The following is a 21,296-nucleotide window of genomic DNA, read 5'->3' on the forward strand; positions in this document are numbered from 1 at the left end:
TGACAAGGGTATTAAACACTGTCCAGTGGCCACTGAACCATGGAGCAGTCCCTGTTGACTTGTTTTTTAAAGCTTTAAGTTAATAACTAATTGTTTGTCCTTGTCAAAACCTGAGTTGCCCCATCCTCAGTGGAAGAGATTGCTCAGGCACAATACTAATATGCTGACTCCTTCTGACTAGGTCCTGACTGTACAAATGTCCCTCAAATATACTTTGAATGATCGTGTCCATATTTTTAAAATATGATTGAGTTATATTAACCAGTAATAACCAATGTTGTTTTATCAAGGTTGCTGTCAACATAGAGACCACATGAACCTGTTTAGAGTTTATAATCCCCGGCCGTTTTCAGTGATAGTCCCATTATATAGGTCAGTACCTCACAAGTCTCCTGTCGAGTTTGTCTGGATTCTGAGATGAATAAAATCTCTCCTTGCAAAATTGTTTATTTTTAAGCCTGGCTTGTGAACCAAATAGTGAGGTATCCGTGTGGGCGTACTTAAGGGGCAGGGGGTGAGGATTTGTCTTTAGAAACCGGGCACGGACAGATGTATTGCTCAGGAAATTCGACATCTAACATCACTGGCCAGCAACAGGGCAACGTCCCTGCACAGGACTGAGCCAAGTTATCACAGAACGACACCTTCAACTCGCGGCAATAAAGATGATGAAACTTCAACTTCGTAGTTCTGTCCTGACTTTCTTTTTGTCGCCAGCCTAATTGTTTAAGGAAAAATATAGTGTTTGGAACAAAATTCTATCCTCACTCTTTCTCTGGATTGTTCAAACCATCGCCACGAGATGGCAATGTCCACGTGTACAAGCTTTCACATCCTTTCTCAAAACCACAAAGAACAAGCGCTTTGTGTGTGTGTTTTGGGGGGGGGGGGGGGGGGGGGGCGGGTGGTGGTGGTGGTGAAGAGAAGGGAGGGGGGGAGTGAAAACAACGTCTGGACTCTGGCACCCAGATAAATATTATGTTCTATAATTGTTCCCTGGCGAAAGATACACACGGAAAGGAAAAAAAAACATGAAGCAGAGTAAGCAACCTCTCTGAATTTAGGTGTATTCCGAGGGGCTGAAGAGTTCAGGTAGCAGCAGCACAATGCAATGTAAAATAAATAGGGATTAAAGAACTTTAATCGAAAGGAAGAGACTGTATTTCAACTTCTCAGACTGCCTTATATTTTGTTTTGTTTGAAAAATATTATAACCGGTGCAGTATGCCTGGTGTGGGGAATGTACCTGTGTGTCTTTGGTTTTGCATTGTGTTGGTGATCACCCACAAATATTATTTCATAAAATATGTTGCTTCAACCTCAGCCCCAGAGAATGTTGTAAGCCGTTCCTACATGTCATTAAACTTTAAACCCGGAATATAAACGAGAAGGGGGAAATTATTCATTTCTGTTACCTTCGGAAAGGTCTCGTTCTCCTCTCCTCTCTCCGAAATCACAATGCAAATTCGTTCAAATCTCTCGCAGCCTGTCACATCCTAACTAATAATTTCAGTGTCGAAGTTCATTTCGACGCTGTTACTCAATACCTAAAAACATCACCACGCGGATGGCTCACATGAAAACTAATTACACAGAATCAATATTTAATCACCAGCTCCAGCTCCCTGGATTCCATAACAGCTAGAGCAGAGATTCTTCTTAAAAAAAATACTGCAATACATTAATCCCCCTCAGCCTCCCGGACTCGGACACTTCAAGACATTTTAACTCCCATTTCTAAACTTTCACAAAAATCGGTTTTGTTTTACAGCAGAGGTAGAACTGACTTGAAATTAACAACGCGTTGTAGAATCGATTGTGTCTTTAAAAAAAACTCCAAACGGAATAAACCTGGGAATATTTAAAATCATGACTACTGTTTAATTATATTAATAACAGGAATTATTCAACTGGGGCCGATGATTTTCGCCCTGATTCCTTGTGTGTATGTGTGTGTGTGTGAGTTCCAGATTCCCAGTTTTCTCTCTCTCTCTCTCTTGAGGAGGAGATTGGTTGTTGGCGAGGGAGCCTTCTCCCTCTCTCTGCTTGTGTCTAATTGTGGGATGAATTTCAAGCCCCGCCACCCCGCGTCCAGATCACATAAAGGTTTAACCATTTTAACTGAGATTATTGGCATAAATATTTGATAAAGTGAAGAGGAGATATTAAATTGCACTATTGATTTTAACATCAGAACAGAATTGCATTCGTTAGCCCCCCGAAGACTAATTGCGTTGTTTAAGGAGGCTTGGACTTCTTAACCATGTCATTTGAAACCTTTGTCTTTGTGGTTTTTCTCTCCCCCTTTGGTTCATTTTCTGAGTGAACAACCATCAGAAAGGAATGTGGACAGGAAGTGGGGCAGGTTGGGGATAACTTGAACTGAACGGTGACAGTGAAGACAGGAGTGCACTGTCCGGTTCGCTATCCTCTCTTCATTCGGGAGAAGATCGTCCTTATGAGCCTCTCGCTTAAAAAAACAAACTTCAGCAAGATCCCTTTGCATTCCGAGCTGCTTTAATTCACCGTTTGCGCAACCGATCCGAGGAACGCGACATGCTGGACGAAGCAGCATTGCTGCATTGCTCTGTGCTTTGCAAACGAACTGTTAATGAGAGGGGAAAGGGCTTCGCTAAACTCCCAGCTCCGGGGAGCAGGCAAACCATTGGCTTTTCTAGGAGTCCGCTTTAACTTCCTTTGCAACCGGCAGATTTCAGAAAATACTGTTAACTTGACGGGGGACTGGTGTGGAGGACACAGCGCAGCGTGAATGCAATGGGCAAATCATTTTCTAAATGCAGTTAATTTATAAATGCGGACAGCTAAGACAAGGCTTATCATTTCGAAGGGCGCTCTTTAGATCCTGCATGCACTTTGTAATGACACCCCCCATCCCCCTTTTCTTGCTCGCTTCCTTTTTTTGTGTGTTTGCCTCTTTGTCTCTCTTTTTAAGGGGTTCACTTCAGTCCACCTTAACTCCAAGCCCCGCCTTCTGGCTAGGAGCATGCGTAGCAATGATTGGTGGAGGAATAATGGCTGAAATTGATTGCAGATAGCAGTATCAAACTTGTTGCTGGCTTTCCGAGGGATGAGATCAGACTGTGCTTCTCAAGTCAGCACTAGTGATCGAGACAGAGAGACGATCAGACAGCGAGAGAGCGAGCGAGAGAGAGAGAGCCAGATCTCAGCCTAGATTCACTCTCACATAGTGCCGGATTAAAGATTTTGAGAGAGACAGAAAGAAGAGAGAGAGAGAAAAAAGGAGACGAACATTTCAACTGAGAGGTTCCAGTTCCCCGGCGGTCTCAATCAGTAGATGGATGCAAGTTTGGAACCACTGTAAGCAGCAGCAGCAGCGGGTGCGGTGTCTTAGCGCCCTCCCTTTTCCAGTTCTCACCCCCTTCCCCACTCCTTACCCTCCGCTTCCCCCAGTCCACCGCCTGGTTCCTGGGCACTATCGCTGGATCAAGCGAGGAACTCAGCTCCCCCCCCCCCCCCACCCGCCTCCCCTATCCCTTGATCGATCAGACCAGCCCCGGGGACTTCAGTTCTCCCGGCGAATTAGAGAGAGCGGGGGGGGGGGGGGGGGGTTGGAGTGGGGGGGCATGTTTTGGGAAGGTGTTAAACAAAGAGAAAATTAAGAATTGATGACTGAACCCGAGAATTTATTTTCAAACCAAGAACTACAAAATAACGAGGACATGAAAGCTGAAATGACATTGTAGAGAGATAGAGAGTGTTTGGAATCACAATGTGAATCTGAGAGGGTGAGTTTCTTCTTTCAATGTCTTTGACATTTTTAAACAATTCTCTTTTAGACTTGAGGTACTGAAGGGGGTGGGTGGGTGGGCTGCATTTATTTTCCCCTCCCTGTTTACTCGTTGATTTAAATTTGGGTGGGGGGGGGAGAAAGAATTTTTAAATCCTCTATTTGTTTTCTCTCTCTCTCTCTGTCTCTCTGGGTTTTGCGGTTGAGATTAGCTCTAGGTTGTCATGCCGTACTGATCAGGTTGGCCTGGGGTGGGGGTTTGGGGGTGGGGTGGGGGGCGGGGGATTTGGGAAGTTATGTACAGCCTGGATCAGTTCAGCAGGAGCGGCGGTGGCCCGGGTGGGGAGAGAAACTTCAGCCAGGCAGCAGCCCTGGCTATGTCGGCTCACTACAAAAGCCCAACTTTCCCCGGGGCCAGTGGCAGCGCAATGGACGAGCAGACCCTGGGTCCCCTGGAGCCCCCCATGCTGGGCCTGGGGATGAACCCGGCCTTGGGCGGGGAAGCGTACTCCTTCCACCCCCGAGGGGGCCACTCGGAGCTGCACCAGGCTCCGGCAGCAGCAGCAGCGGCGGCGGCGGGGAGCGCGGCGGCGCCTCCTCCTGGTGGCCCGCAGCAGCCGCAGGCTCCGCCGCCGCCTCCTCCGGCAGCGGCAGCGCCCCCGCCCCAGCCCCAGGCCGCTCACGGCTACTTCCCCGGCGGCCCCCACCCGCACGGGCACCCCCACTTCAGCGGCAGCTTCTGCGGCACCGAGCCCGGCCATTCGTGCCTGCACGGGGGGCGCCTGCTGGGCACCGCCGCCGCCTACAGCGGCAACCCCCTGGCCGGGCAGCCGCACGCCTTCGGCGACACCTATGACCCACTGGGGGAGAACCAGGCTGGAGGGGGGGCAGCTGCTGCTGCTGCAGGAGGGGGGCCAGGCGAAGGCTTTGCACAGCAGGCACCACAGGTGGGGAGGTCAGGTAACCTCTCAGACTACCACCAGCACCATACCCCGTCCTCCAACCACACGCCCTGCCTCCCCCTGGACCAGTCCCCCAACCGAGCCGCCTCCTTCCACGGCCTGCCAGCCTCTTCCTCCTCCGAGGCGCATGGACTGGAACAGAGGCGCCTGCAGAGCCAGCCAGCAGTGGACTCCATGGAGTACAACTACCAGAATGAGCCCTCCGCCAGGCCCTTCGACATGCCTGTGTTCTCGCCCTCCGAGTCTGGTGCCCAGCTCCCTCACTACGGCCCGGGTAGGCACGTGCCCGGGGGCAGCTTTCCTGCCAACACCGCCATGCCCAGGACCCCTGGTCTAGTGAGCTTGGGCAAGGTCCACCCTCAGCAGCAGCAGCAGCACGGGGTGTTCTACGAAAGGTTTGGGAATGCTCGGAAGATGCCAGTGGGCATGGAGTCCAGCGTGGCTGCCAGGAATCCTCTCATGCAGCAGCAGGCGGGTTTGCTCGCGCGGCAGAACTCTTGTCCCCCAGCGATACCCCGGCAGCAGCAAGCAGAGACAGGGCCTCCGACCTCCAGTCTCCAGGACAGCGGGGCAATGATGCCAAATCAGCACGCTCCTTTTGAGTACCCCATTCAAAGATTAGAGAACAGGAATATGCACCCTTACACTGACCCTATGTTCAACATTCAGCAACAGCCCAATCAGAGACTACAGCATTTTGATGCTCCGTATCTCAATGTGGCAAAGAGGCCAAGGTTTGACTTTCCAAATAACCACAACGTGGACAATTGTGCTACTTGGAGTAGCAACAGTATGCACAACGCAAGTTTGGAAAACCATTTATCACCCTCAGCGTACCCTGGGCTTCCCAATGAGTTTTCACCACCTGGTCCAGAGGGCTTCCCTCCAGGACCTCCTCTGCAGCATCCAGGGACTGATCAACAGTCCCTGCAGCAGCGGCAAAACATGCTGATGATGTTCAAGCAGATGGTATCGAGGAACCAACGGCACAGGATGAGGCAACCTGAACTTCAGCACCTCAGCCATCACGCTGACGTCAACCAAAACAGCATAGTGCACAGCGGGCAGGTGGCGAACATGTCGCAGCCTGGCTTTGAGAGGGAAAGTGGTGGGAGGATGCCCAGTTTCGATCCTCAGAATCCACAGATGGGCCAGGAAAACGCCTGGTTCCCTGGCCACCACCCATCGGGCGAGATGCTTCAGAGAAGGATGGGTGGATCCGCTGTGCCCCCTGAAGGCAGCCCCCATGAATCTGTCCAGATGAACTTACAGCAGAACGGTTCAGGCATGCTGTTCAGGCCGGGTGGGAATGGACTGGGGATGCAAGAGCCAATGAGAATGCCGGGTGACGGACATGTACAGGGTTTGCACTCACCTGGGATGCATTCCCAGTTTGGCAACAGTATGGGCAATGTCGCACAGATGCAGTCACCCAGCGGGGGCATGGGCCTTCCCAGCACGTCGACTGATCGAAGAGCCGGACCTGATTTCCAAGGTAACCCAATGGGCGGACAACCAGGCTTTCCGTTCGGGGGGCCGAACCGACCCTCTAACCCACACAACAATCCCCCTGGAGTACCCCCATCGCCTGGTAACTACCCACCCCAGTCTGAATACCAAGCCAACCAGCGGCCCTCCATGAGCAAGATAGGGTCCCTGTCGCTGGGCTCCTTCAGCAAACCCGGTTCGAAGGATAACACCATTTATGGGCAGAGTTGCTTGGCTGCCCTGTCCACGGCTTGCCAGAACATGATTGCCAGTTTAGGCGCTCCAAACCTCAACGTCACCTTTAACAAAAAGAACCAGAATGAAGGGAAACGGAAACTGAGTCAAACTGAGCAAGACAGCGTTGGGCCAAGCAGTGGGAGTGGTGGCGGGAATGTTGGTGGACCCCCGACTGGCAGCACGGGCAATGGGCCTGAATATTTTCAAGGCAGCGCTCAGCAGAATAGTCAGATGGGGGTCTCTGGTGGTGGGAGTGGCAAGCTGGGCACATCTACAGTGCAGAATAGCACCCAGGGGCCAAACCCGCCATCCCAACCAGAGTGCAACCTGTCCCCAAACTATGCCTTGGAGGCCATCCCGAGTGAAGGCAAAGGACAGACTGGGCGAGGGAGAGGCCGGAGAAAACGGGATAGCGGCCACGTCAGCCCGGGGAATTTTTTTGACAAATACTCGGCTGAAAATGTGAATCCTGGGGTCAGTCCAGGGCAGCAGGGTCAGTCGAGCCACGCTGGTGACCGAGGTGGGACCCCGCAGGATAAATCCCTCACCTCCCCATCCTGGGCGAAAGGGAATGACCTCCTGCTCCCTGACCAACCTGACCTCATGTCCTCCCTGGATAGTGGAATTCAAAGTGTGACAAAATCAGATGGCAGCTCGCCTCAGGTTGACTTCTCGGACGACGTCAGCAACAACTATGGCAATGAAGACGAGGTGTCCTCGAGCTCTGACAACAACATACCCAAGGCCACCCGGTTAGTGACCAGCTCCCCCAAGCTGCAGCGAGCTGACCACGGGCTGCTCAGTGCCCAGAAACCCTTGGGCCATGGCATGCTCAATGCACACCCCAACAGCAACACTACCTCCAACACGGGGCCTGGCGCCGACAGCTTTGGGCTCGGCAGCACTGGCAGTGGGCACCCGGGTACGCCAGGCATGGAGCAGGTTCGCACCCCAACCAGCACATCGACCCAGGACGAGATTCACCCACTGGAGATCCTGCAAGCACAGATTCAGCTGCAGCGGCAGCAGTTCAGCATATCTGAGGACCAGCCGCTCGCCATGAAGAACAAAAAGGCCGAGTGCCCCGGCCAGAATGGGGACACAGAACTGGCTGCTTGTAGCACGGACAATAGTAAGGCTGCCATCAGCACTATAGACATTGAATCATTGATGGCAGAGCATAACTCTACCTGGTACATGCCCAATGACAAGGCCATGATGGATCCACAGGATGAAGACAAGCAAATGGCACCGTGGGAAAAAGCCAAGTCTGCAAGTACCAACAAAGAAGGTAACTCTCTCGTTTACTTTACTACATACTACACCATCACTTGCTCAGCCACCTTTTGTTTTAATGCTTTTGAGGGTCTCACCATTTTTAGTTCCAATTTGAACGGAAAAAAAAAGACACAATTGCAATTGCATAATTATTTCCCTATTGGGAAGATGCCTACAGGATGTTAGGGTGAGTTCTAGGTGGTAGTGGTGCTCTTAACCAGCAAGTGGCTGTGGAGAGAGAGGCAAGGTTTTCTCACCTTGGTGAGGAGTGCTCACACTTTCAGGTCAAGGACAACGCTTGTAATGGTGTGAAGCCAGGGTTTTTGGTTCGGGATGCAAAACGGGGTCGTTCTAATCAATTTTAATCGGGTACCTCATTAAGCAACAGCAGAAAGACCACCAGAGGGGTAGTGCAGACTGAAGTCGTGCCATTTATTTTCCAACAAAGTCACTTTTAGCGAATCCTTCAGATTTGTAATCAGCGAGCGAATTTACCCGATGAACTAAAGCTGAATGGGAATTTGTCGAGACTATTACAGATGTGGCGGTGTGAGAGGGCTCCTCCATTGTTACACCCGGGTGGCTGTGCTCGATCTCTTCATCCCCCAGCATGTGCTGTGGGCTTTCCATCCCCCCCCCCCCCACCCCGGACTTACTTAATTAACCCTCCCACGTCTGCCGTAGTGGTTTGTGAGTCAAACTCCTGGCCAGAAGAGGATACAGGGTTGATTCAGATTGGTCTTGAGTTTCTTGATCGATACCTCATCTCCACCTCGACTGTAATAAGTATTCATTAGAAATCCTCAGGATAGTTTCGACATGAGGCGGGGGGTGCGGCCGGGGCTGGAAGAGCCGCTGCTTATGTTCCTTTAAACTGACCTAAAACAATGTTTATTCTCGGAAGAGGCGGAGGCTTTAAAACTGTTCAAGGAATTGAAGGGACAAACGAAAGAGATGCGTTCAGAATTTTCCCGGGAGTTGTTCCCGTTGGAATATTTTACTGACATTTTACATCACTTTCACATCTGTTGGTTACAACTTTGGTTTCTAATGGAATAAATGTTAACGGGGGGGGGGGGGGGGAAGTATATTTTGTTGGACACCAAAATTACACTGGAGACTGACCACCTTTCAGTTTCTGAGCGAAACTACACAACAGGTTCTGTCGTGCTGCTCTGCCTGCCCCTGTTTAGCTTGACTTAGTTTCCAGCTCACATCTTGAGTTTGCTGTCTCTCCCCTAATCCACAGACTTGGCTCGGCCGGATACTGAGGGGGTGGTGGTTTGCTGTAGAAGTTTGGACGGCATCATTTGATAGCTGCAGTCCGAATGCCATTCTAGCTTGGGTGTGTGAGTTGTGAAAGGTAACCCTGCTGCTGGCTCCTTTGTTCTGTTTAATACCAAGCCCAGTAGGGTTGGAATTCAGAGCTGGCGTGTTTAACATGCAAGACTTGTATTGGCGAGCCCCGCATCAGCATTCTCAGGGCTTCGCGCTGGCAAGGACATACACTGTGCTGTGGAGACCTTCTTCCCGGTTTTAAATGTAGTTGCACAGTCTCCTTTTTGGCTTTTCTGTGTTCACAACAGTTAAGGTTCCCTGGATCAATAGCTGGTTAGCAGAATTCCTCCTCAACTGCTTCTTTAGTTTAGCTGGGGAATGCATTCGAGATAAACCTCTATCGTGTGGACTTAGTGACCTGTAACATTTACTATCGATGTGTTGATGTGTTCCCCCAGCTTAGCGCACACTCTGACACACACACACACCGTCAAAGCAACATCGATGTACACTCTTGACACGTAATCACAGGCACACATTCAAATCCATCCAATCACACCGATTAACCGTTCCACTTGCACATTCGGACTCTGGCGGAAGTATTTCAGCACAGGTAGAAACGTACACACAGACACAAATATTAATTCAGAAGCGCACCTAACCCGTACAAATGCAATGACAATGCGGCCAGCGAAACACCAGCATTCACTGTCGGATATACTCACACACACAAGCATTCACACCTGGCTTACCCACAAGTGTTCACGCATATAGACGCACAATTCACACTCAGCTTACACAAGTATTTACACTCTCGCAAAAACACAATCCACATTCTCGCCACGCACTCGGCTGACCCTCAGATAATCGCGCTCCCAACATATCCACAGTCACACCCGCTCCATACTGACCTGGGGTTTTCAACCAACACACTCTGGACTTCCTTGGCCCATCTCTCCCACCATGTTCTCAGAATGCCATGCAGCTCAAACAGGGTCAGGTTGTTGCGTTTGCAACATGATTTAAACACTTGGCTAACTTAACGAATTTTACTTTCCAAACAAACCACTCTTAATTACTGCAGTCACGGTGAGAAACTGAGTAAATGTGCGGGTTTGCACGTGGGGCGAAGATCTGAGGGGTCTTTTTTCTCTGGATTAAGGATTTGAATCGAAGAAGGTGACTCTTTGGAAAGTTGGTAGAAGTGAATGGACTGAATAAAAGTTGACGTCTCGGGTGGAACGCGACAACCCCGTTTGCTTGTGTCCTTTTTTTAAAAGAAATAACTTATGCTTTGTGAGCAAAGAGCTTTGGGTTTTTTTTGTTTTAATAACAGAGGGTAATGGATGTTCAGGAAGCGATTGACATTGTCAGAAAGCAGCCAGAGGACATACCAATCGATAGCACATTATATGGCGAGAGGTTTCCATCAGCAGTCAGCGGCCTGGAGTTTACCTTCACGGCCCCAGTTTTCACTCCCAGACACTTGGAGCAGACTGCGAGCCACTTGCACACCACTCTCATCAACATTCACACAGAAAGCGGCTTGGGGGTTACATCCGCAGCCGATTATGCCCAGAGTTCCATATGTTTGATCCGGGACACCTTGACTGTGGTCAGATTGTCAACTCCGCCCGCCTCCCCCAAACTTCTTTCAGTCCTTCAGGCGGATTCGAGCTGCCAAACGTGGGGACAATTCACTATTTTACTAATCCGCGTGTGTGTGAAACCTTTTGCGGGAGAGCTGGTACTTGTGTAGGATGGAGACTGCGAGATTGGTCTTAGAGACAGCATTCTTGTACACTTGGTGATAGAAATGGGAATAATTGGCGGGGGGGGGGGGGGGGGAAGGTGGTGGTGGTGATGAGGGGATGTTTCTGTCTGGATTCTTGCTTTGTGTGGTTGAGGAGTTGTGTTGTGTCTGGCTTCTGTACGTGGTACAATGGGAGTGAATGGACGGGCAGTCCAACCCGCTGTGATCCTGTGCAGAAATGGGCTCCGTGTTTATCTGCACGAACTGTATGAGTTCGACATTGTCAGTTCTTGTACAGTTCACTAGGAATTGGAAACGCAGTTGCTGGCTGCAAAGGCGGACAGCTATGGTTTGTCAGGTGGTGTAGGCTTCTGAATGTGATAGATGGCACTCGCTGAACACTGTAATGTGTTAGATTCAGTTTCAACCGCAGTGGCAGCTTCAATAACCGGATTCAATTTATTTTAAATTATGAAGTATACTCCACTATGGTATGGTTTACTAATTGATACCATTAGAACTTTAACTCCCAGATATTCGGGCTGTGATATGTTTCACTGGTGCGCTGTTAGATCTCATGGACTAGTTGCAGTAACGCTGTGCGATTTTTTTTGGTGAGGTTGTTCTAAAACTCGGGGTGATTTCCGAACTGAGAGTTCTGCTACGGCCAATGGAGTGAAGGGAAACGCATTTGTTTCTCGGGGGCTGAAACATTCCCGGGAGGGGTAACCCTTTAAGTACCTGCCAGGCGTTTTTTTTTCATACATGTAAAAGCTGTGAGAAGACTAGGTAGTGAAGAGGAAGTGGTTTCCTGGCAAACTGATAGCAAAAACAGGAGGAAACGAATAACCGAGGGGCGCACGTGCAGACGGACGGGAAAATTAATCTTCTTCGACGCAAAACGTTTTACTTAACAATGGGGTGCTGATGTTTTGGGTTTTTGCAAACCTCCCTGGTCGTGTTAGCAAATATCGAGTAAAGAATGGGGATTAAATCATTGGCGGACGGGAAGGATTTAGATTTAGCACGGATGTAGAATTTCTTCCATGCCCCAGACAGGCTGGAGTGAGCCCCTGACTCAACTTTAGCTAAAAAGAACCCTGGAGAATTTCCCATTGTCACTGAAGCTATCCTCCTGAATATCTTGAAGATTGACAATGGACAGGCGACTAGAAATTTTAAAAAACTGCTGATTCAATCTGATTTGTACGAAATCTGGGCATTATGCGCTGCAGGGGGAAAAAAATACCCAAGGAGTTTTTAATCTAACCTGTAGTGAGATTGTTGCAGAATTTCATGTGTTTGAATCTGGTCCTAGGTTAGGGAGAGAGAGAGAGAGAGGCGGGGGGTGGAATAAACAGTATCAAAGAACTTGCTGCGATTTGCCGCGCTCTCGGAATGATCCGGTTTTAACAGGCAGCAGAACTGGCAGTGGGTCCTTAGTGTGGACGCGGCTATCCCGCTCCAGGCAGCGCTTTGACTGGGACTGGAGGCGGCTGCTTCGTTCGGACTTGGTGCGCTCTGTGCCGCCGCGGGCGAGGCTCCTTCTCCCGTGACGCGCTGCGGATTTTCGGGTGCAAGGGATCACAGGGTTTGTGGTTTAACAGGAGTGCCTTCGCTTTCTCTTTCCGCCAAACCACTAGGGGTTACTGTCTAGAAAGGGGAGTCGCTATCCTGGATTCAATTGCAAAATATCCTAAAAGAACTCAACCCCGTCTCTCTAAGGAGACTGAAATTTGAAATCTGATATGAAATGCCATTTCTTACATACTTGGCCTGTTGTTGGCTCTGTATGTGTGTATGTGAAAGACAGTGCCATATATGCCATAACACAGGGACTTAGTCACAGGTACTGACACTTGAATACATAGACCTACTCTTAAACGTACAAACTGTCACACACTCTCCCTTCAAGCCACACACTGACCCACCCACGCAGCTTTTATGCAGATACAGCTCACTGTGTCATTCAAATACTGCCGGCGAGAATTATTTCATGCTGGTGAAGCCAGCGTCTTGCTCCAGTCCGGTTCTGAAGTGAGCGCAAATATATTTTCTGTCAGCTAGGTTAACCCCACTTTTGCATTCAGTCTCCGGTGATTATTTATTCATCTGTTTTTCCTCCCATTAGTTGTGTTTTAATTTAAAACAACCTTCCTTCAGGCTCTTAATTCGATGCGATTACAATCTGTGCAAACTGCAATGTGAGTGAAAATCTAAACAACTCGAATGACTGAGACTAAGTGCAAGGAATAGCAGAATAGCGGGAGTGTTTGAGTGAAAAGACAACATTGGTGAGAAAGCCAGGTTCCTGAGCGACATAGCAGTGAAATCTTTACAGCTAGCTCCACACAATTGTAAGCAGTAAATAAAGACGGGAATAAACGTGTGTTCAGCTTTATATCAAAGACTTTTTCATCTATTAAAGGAGATCCCAAGTAATGGTCTGTTGGGATATTTGATTTTCTCTTCAATAAGAGACTGTTCATCTGCAGAAATTGTTTGCAGCCACTCTGGGCTTGATACATATTTTGCTGATCGTTCCTGTCAGTGTTTGGCTCTCTGTTAGATTGTCTAATTAATTTCGTTCACACTAACATTAATTTTAAAAGAAAAAAAATGTAAAGCTCGTTGCATTAAAGTCTGCCAATTTTGAGGCATTGATGTTGCATTCAACTCATAAAGGTTTTGAATATTTTCATCACATGTTTACTGCAAGCAGAATGCGAGTCATCAATGACATTTTTCAAATAAATAAATACATACATTTGTAGTGCAATGACTCTTCTGGAGAATGTCTGAGGTGTAATGTTGGTGAATAGACTCTTTCAGCTATTATATAAGCTTCTTCCTTATTCCCTCCCTCTCTCTTATAATGTGAGTATTAAAGCAAAAATATACTGACCTATAGTTTGAGAACTTATCATCTTGGGTTCATAATATTGCAATTTTGTAGAATTCCATGTGTTGTCACTAAGATTCCACTGTCAGGAAATAGACTTGCCTTTAGTTAAGACACAGCAAAGATGGACACTTTGGCGTTAAAATTATGCACATTTGGCATCCGCATGTCATATAATACATTTGTAAACGATTCCTTTTCTGTTGCTGAAGGCAGTAACTCATTTTTAAAAAATTTAAAGAAATTGTAACATCTCCACTAAAATACTGAATATGCGGCAAAAATAGTTTCATAAGGATTCAGATGGCATTCATAATCTAAATTTCATGTGCAATGTTTGTGTCCTGCTATTAACATAAAGTGTTTATTTTTAAAAAGAACTGGTGGTTTTCGTTTAGTCTAAATCTAGTTAAAACCCTCTTCTTCCCAATGTGACGTGCATTCCTGTCAGTCAAGTACACTTCACAAATGGGCATTGTTGGTGGTGAGTTTGAAATGGAACAGCGTAGTTACTTGAAAGAAATTGTCCATAGGTCTAATTGATTAACCTAGCACGACATTTTACAATATTCTTTCATTTACTTTTCTGGAAACATATCCATTGTTTATCCTGTTTGCTTTACTGTCATACCGTGAGAATTCAATCTAAAAATCAAAAAAACTATATGTAGAAAAACATTGTTAGAATTTCTTCTTATTCCTAGCCTTCCCATTTTTTTTTATCACTTGTAAAAAGAGTCTCATTTCTTTTTCAGCAACAATCGTCTAGTTCTATGTAAACAAGTGATGAATTAAACATTTGTGAACACTTTACTAGTGACAATTTTTAAAATTTCCCTTTGGAGGATTGAAGCATAGAATTTTACACATCAGAAGGAAGGCCATCTAAAGGTTACCAATCTAAAAAAAACTTTAATTCCATTTGCCCAACATTTCCAAACTTGAGGTGATTCATCTCAATGCTTGATATAAATCAGAGTGAGTGTGAAGAACATTTTGAGGTTAAAAAAACATTTTGAGGTGCCATGCTGTCCAGCAGTGCAATGTTTTCACACACTGTTATCCTATGCACCAGAGTTCCACCTCTGCCTCCCATTTCTGACACTACCCACCCTAATTCCACATCTTCAGGAAAACATGGAAGGATTTACTTTGTTGAATGTGGTCAGAGGAAAACTGAAGATGCATCGGTTTACCTGTTACTATTCAAAACAGCAGTCAACACATCTCTTTAGATTATATATTTTAAATTTATAGCTTTTTTAATACAAACTTAAAATAGGCCTGCTACACTAAGTACAATTTTAAATGTCATTCTCGTCACCACCCTTATATTGGTGATGTGGTGCTGATAATTTCACCTCTGTGAGGGCTGTATTTCTGGGACTGGATATCTTGTTTCAGTCTTAGTTGAGGAAGACTGCAGTGAAGGTGTTAATTACTCCTTCCATAAATAGCCCACTTATTACAAATCCAATTAAATTAGAGCTTTATTAGGTATTATCTGGAAACTAATTCATATTTAGCTTTTTTAAAAAAAATTAATCTTATGTTCCAAACCATAATAATAATGAAGAGGTTCTACCTGTACTTTTCAATGTAGTGAAGTCAAACATCATGGAAAGATGAGGTGGGACAGATTCTTTAAATGACTTCAAGTGTTGGGTTTAAATCTGGCTTTGAAAGACATTAGAAATGTCCTTTGGGTTCATTCTGTGAAGTGGCTGAACTGAATAAAGAAAATCCAACATTCAATGTTGTCAGTGTTGAGGGAACTGCGTGGTTCCTGGGTTGGTGAAAAGCTACATTTTGCCTTGACACCAGCTCAGATTGGGCATACAGTCCAGAAAATGCCTGCACATTTGATGGGTAGAAGACTGCCTGTGACACCTTCCTTATCTTTCACACCCACAATCAGATAGCCTGCGAAAAGTCACTGCTTTGATTCACATATACAGAGTAGACATTTGGCTGAGATGCTTGAAAGATCTTGACATTATATTGAAAGTCAGTGCCTTAAGAAGAAGCAGAAAAACATTATTCTGGGCATAAAGAAAATTAATTATACTTCATTTATTAGACTAGAAAGAAAATAGTTACTTATTTTACTGAGAGCACAACGAGTAGTCAGTTTCCATGGCCATTGCAAATTTTAGGACATTTGTATGCCATTGTCTTAATAATATGAATGTAACCTTGAAAACATCAGTAGGTCTCATTTGTTAATTTCTGTAGGAAGTTTTAGAAATGGATCAGAAAGTCAGCATCAATGTGTGTTTTGGTGTAAGGAGTGCCCAATGCTTTGGAGGAGGGTTAATTTTTCAGCCTCTGATAGTGCCTTGTTAATCTGGTGTTTTTCAACTTCTTTCTCTGTAGTCTGCAGAGTGGATCACCTGCCTCATTTTCCTCCTAGATTTCAATGGAACAACATTGGATGGTTTCAATAAAAGGGTGATTACTCAGCAACACCAGTCATGACTCAGGGTTGAAACACAGTCCTTGACCGTTCTTTTAAGGGTATGCCAGTCCAGGTTTTCTAGTCAACATTATTTTAATACCCTCTGGACCCAATGTATTAAATTAACTACCTGCCGATGTTAAAATAACAATTCTTTGAAAAATCTAGGATTGTCATTCCTTTAATGAACACAATCAGAACTGTTAAAGACACTGCCAGTCTTACTACAAATGTAACAGGTCCTTTTACAGACACTGTTAGTTCTGTCATGGACCTTGGCATATTATAGATACAGCCGGCGTTCTTACAGACCCTATCAACTACGCATAAACACTTGTGAAGCATGTTACAAATGCAGTCGGTCTTTTTATGGGCACCATTCGTCATAAAAGGAATCCAGTAAATTCTCATACAACTGTTTGTCCCTGGATGGAATTTGTCAGTCGTATCATGAATACAGGCAATCCCATTACAGGCAACATCAGTCAAATTGTAGTATAGCCAGTCCTATTAAGGCTACAAAAACAGAAATTTCTGGAGAAACTCAGCAAGTCTGGCAGCATCTGTAGGGAGAAAACAAAGCTAACGTTTCAAGTCCTGAGACCCTTCTTTAGTACTGACACACTGAAGAAGGGTCTTTGAACTTAAAATGTTAATTCTGTTTTCTCTTCACATATGCTGCCAGACCTGCTGAGTTCCTCCAGCAATTTCTGTTTTAATTTCAGATCTTTAGCACCTGCAGATCCTTGCTTCTTTCGATTACAATGATGTCTGTCCTGTCACAGACTATTTTTGATTATGACATAATATATATATAGGATGTAGGATGAGATGGAATTTTATTTAACATCAATGATTATGACTTTGCTTTACGAAGGCATTGTAGTTACAAAATAAATACAATGCTGAAAATGAACTCTGGGCACAACCTATCACCTGCACAATGTAATGTGAGATACCATGGAGGGGGGAATCTTACTCCACTTCACTCTATGGGCTTGAATACCTTCCTTGTACTTGATAAGTTTAATAAGAGTGTATAGCTGAAACCACCTTCACATTCCGGGATGTGTGGAAGAAATCAGGAATCGGGGTTACAGTAAAGTGTAAACAGACTGAGTGAAATTCAAACTGATGGAAAAGAAATTTCTGATTTTGTTTTAATTGATTCAGTGGCAAAGTATAATGGTGTTATTGTCAACCTCCATTCTTTACATTAAGGAGGGTTGTGGCCTGATAATTATCCAATGATCTCTGAAAAGTGTTTTTTTGCTTATGATACCACATGGCCAAATGGCCTGACAATATTTATTGAACATAAGCAGGTAACATGATCACTTGGGCAAAGCAGTGGAAAGTACCCGGCATCTTAAGAAAAAAATGATTAGCAACTTCATGAGAGAAGGGACACACTGAGTGTCAGTGCTTTCAGGAGAGGAGTGAACCCAGTGAGTGCCAGTGCTGTCGGGAGAGGGGTGACCCCAGTGTATATCAGTGCATTCAGGAGAGGGGTGACCCCAGTGTGTGTCAGTGCATTCAGGAGGGGAGTGACCCCAGTGTGTGTCAGTGCTTACGGGAGAGGAGTGACCCCAGTGTGTGTCAGTGCTTTCGGGAGACGAGTGACTCCAGTGTGTGTGAGTGCTTTCGGGAGAGGAGTGACCTTAGTGAGTGCCAGTGCTTTCGGGAGAGGGGTGACCCCAGTGTATGTCAGTGCATTCAGGAGGGGAGTGACCCCAGTGAGTGTCATTGCAATCAGGAGGGGAGTGACCCCAGTGTGTGAGAGTGCATTCAGGAGGGGAGTGACCCCAGTGAGTGCCAGTACAATCAGGAAGGGATGACCCCAGTGAGTGTCAGTGCATTCAGGAGGGGAGTGACCCCAGTGAGTGTCAGTACGTTCAGGAAGGGAGTGACCCCAGTGAGTGTCAGTGCTTACGGGAGAGGAGTGACCCCAGTGTGTGTCAGTGCTTTCGGGAGAGGAGTGACCCCAGTGAGTGCCAGTACATTCAGGAAGGGATGACCCCAGTGAGTGTCAGTGCATTCAAGAGGGGAGTGACCCCAGTGTGTGTCAGTGCATTCAGGAGGGGAGTGACCCCAGTGAGTGTCAGTACGTTCAGGAAGGGAGTGACCCCAGTGAGTGTCAGTGCATTCAGGAGGGGAGTGACCCCAGTGAATGCCAGTGCATTCAGGAGGGGAGTGACCCAGTGTGTGTCAATACATTCAGGTGGGGAGTGACCCCAGTGTGTGTCAGTACATTCAGAAGGGGAGTGAGCCTAGTGAGTGTCAGTGCATTCAGGAGAGGAGTGACCCCAGTGTGTGTCAGTGCCTTCAAGAGAGGAGTGACCCAGTGTGTGTCATTGCATTCAGGAAGGGGGTGACTCCAGTGAGTGTCAGTGCAATCAGGTGGGGAGTGACCCCAGTGTGTCAGTACATTCAGAAGGGGAGTGACCCCAGTGAGTGTCAGTGCATTCAAGAGGGGAGTGACCCCAGTGTGTGTCAGTATATTCAGGAGGGGAGTGACCCCAGTGTGTGTCAGTGCAATCAGGAGAGGAGTGACCCCAGTGTGTGTCAGTGCACTCAGGTGGGGAGTGACCCCAGTGAATGTCAGTGCTTGCCGGAGAGGAGTGACCCCAGTGAGTGTCCGTACACTCAGGAGAGGAGTGACTCCAGTGAGTGCCAGTGCATTCAGGATCTGAGAACCTGAGGAAGATTCAGTATTTTTAGGAGATGATGGGAAAGACTTAAAGTGGACAAAAAGAAACTCCCTGAACACGATGGTAGGCTGCAAGGGCTGTTAATTATAACAGATGAAGTGCTTCCAACCTATCCAATGACTATAAGTTTAAAACATTTCTTCCACCGTAATCATCCGTACTTGTTTTGTTCAGTTTTGTACGTTTATGGTAACTATGACTTGCACATTCAGAGCATGATTATAGTTGTGTTTGTGTTTTTAAACTGTTGATGAATTACCTCTGAGTACAATCATTAATACTGAATTTGATTGGTGCATTTATAGTCAACTCTATGAAACTCTGAATATGATACATTGCATAATAGTGTGTATACACCAGTATGCCTGTCCATCTGCCTTTGTCTATTGTTCTGCATCTTTATTGCTGGATTGATCTGTCTGTCTTCCTCATCTGTTTCTATCCATCTTTGTCCACTTTATCCATACATTCGCACCTACGTGTTTGTGTATTTCTGCCTCTTCTTGTGTTTGCGGTTTTCTTTCTTTCTGTGTCCTTCTGTTTCTATTGTAGCAGTGTGTCTTCATGTTGTTTTCAGGATTTGTCTTTTTGAGTCTGTCTGCATCTGTGTCAATCTGTGTTTGTGACTGTCTCTGTCCATCCATTTATGCCTGACTGTCTGAATTCATCTGTCAATCTTTCTTTGTTCATCACTTTATGCCTGTCTCTCAGTGTCCATTGCCATGGTCTATTATGTATATCCATGTCGTTATGATCATTCGCCTGTATCTACTGCCTGTACCTATTGGTCTGTTTGTGTCACTCTATATGCCTGTCCATCCATTTAACTGGATCTGTTTATATATGTCAATTTCTCCATGTCCATTTATTTGCGTTGATATGGATCCCTGTCTATTTCTGTATAACTAAATCGGTCTCTCTCTATCTGTCTAGGCTGGATTTCCCAACTGGTGTTATCTTAATATTGTTGTTGATCTATGTAAAACTATGTGTCTGTATGCGTATTTGATCTTTTATGTCTATTGGTGCTGTTTTGACAGGCTGGTGGATGGAATGATTTTTAAAAAAGTTTTCTTCCACTAGAACTGCTGAGTGCAACCTGTGCCCTGTTTGATATGCAGCAACTCATGCAAATGCTTTGTCAGTTGCTCTGCTCCTATCAAACATGTATGTCGAATCAAATTCATTACACCACTTTCCCACAGTTGTGTGGAAAAGTTTGTGTGATTTTACTGATTCCAAACTAGGCTCATGGCAGGACAGTATAATGTTGATTCCTTCAATGTTTCCAAATGTGATCTCTCATGGAACATGGACTTCCTTGGTAAAAGTACAAAGATGTTTCTTTATCTGCAGTGTGTCTTGGGGAATAATGTGTGTCTTGTTGTCAAAAGAAAAATGATTAGAGAACTAAAATTTTAGCAGACAGCACTTGTTACCTATTCTGCTTTATTGCTGTGACAGCAAATGCTTGGCAATAAGGTGTGAATTGTATTTATTCTCTTTTCCTCCATCTTCTGAAGATATCATTTTAAATGGGTTGAGTGGTGCAGACATTTTAAAGCTGTCCTCTCCAAATTTCCACCCGTTAATATTTTCCAGAGAAAGCCTTGGAAAGCAACCAAGAGTAGGACCCCCAGGACCAACGGGAACAGCTGTGTTCCTACCATTGCTCCACTGGCTCAGATCTGTGAGGTGCAGGGAGTGTCTGGATGATCAATGCCACACTGGGTGGTTCTTGTCCAATGCAACAGTCAGGCCACCCTTTGCCTGCTTCCCTCTCCACTCTCCCTAATACTTTGTCTTCGCTCACTTTGAGGAACTACCATAGTCCCAGTTAGATCCTGAAAGCTTGTACATGAGTCACTCCATCAGTAAATAAAACCTCTTCCTTTTGTAATCATTCAGGGGAATTGGAAATTGCTGGCTGAGCCATCTCTAAGTAACCTTGAGCAGACAGTGATGAGCTGCCTATTGAAATGCTGCAGTCTGTTTGGTGCAGGTACACACAGCACGATTGGTGGGGTTGGAGATGTTCCATGATTTTGCCAATGCAAGCACAGTGATATGTTTCCAAATCAGGATGGTGTGTGGCTCGATGGGAACTTTTTAGGTGTCAGTCTTCCTATGTCTTTGTTGCCCTTATCCTGGGAAGGTGCTGTCTAAGGAACTTGGGTACATTTCTGTAGTTTAAAAATGTGTTGCTGGAAAAGCGCAGCAGGTCAGGCAGCATCAAAGAAGAAGGAGAATCGACGCATTCCTGAAGAAGGGCTTATGCCCGAAACGTCGATTCTCCTTCTCCTTTGATGCTGCCTGACCTGCTGCACTTTTCCAGCAACACCATTTTAAGCTCTGATCCCCAGCATCTGCAGTCATCACTTTCTCCGAGTACATTTCTGTAGTGCATTGTTGTTTCACTCCCCATTCTCCCAAACACATAAGGCATTGATCATCTTTCTA

At 46.2% G+C, this 21,296-nt stretch overlaps 1 protein-coding gene across 7 annotated transcripts in view; it reads left to right on the top strand.

The window, feature by feature from the left end:
* The first annotated feature begins 4,063 nt into the window (after positions 1–4,063).
* Positions 4,064–21,296, top strand: part of LOC132827096 (transcriptional activator MN1-like) — a 133,195-nt gene continuing 115,962 nt past the window's right edge. For all 7 annotated transcript variants that reach the window (XM_060843573.1, XM_060843574.1, XM_060843576.1 and 4 more), the window contains exon 1: positions 4,064–7,747. In XM_060843573.1, coding sequence (XP_060699556.1) covers positions 4,066–7,747 — 3,682 coding nt within the window. In that variant the 5' untranslated portion in view covers positions 4,064–4,065. The remainder of the gene's footprint in view (positions 7,748–21,296) is intronic.

The sequence above is a fragment of the Hemiscyllium ocellatum genome, chromosome 24 (assembly GCF_020745735.1).
Source record: "Hemiscyllium ocellatum isolate sHemOce1 chromosome 24, sHemOce1.pat.X.cur, whole genome shotgun sequence".
Lineage (NCBI taxonomy): Eukaryota > Metazoa > Chordata > Chondrichthyes > Orectolobiformes > Hemiscylliidae > Hemiscyllium > Hemiscyllium ocellatum.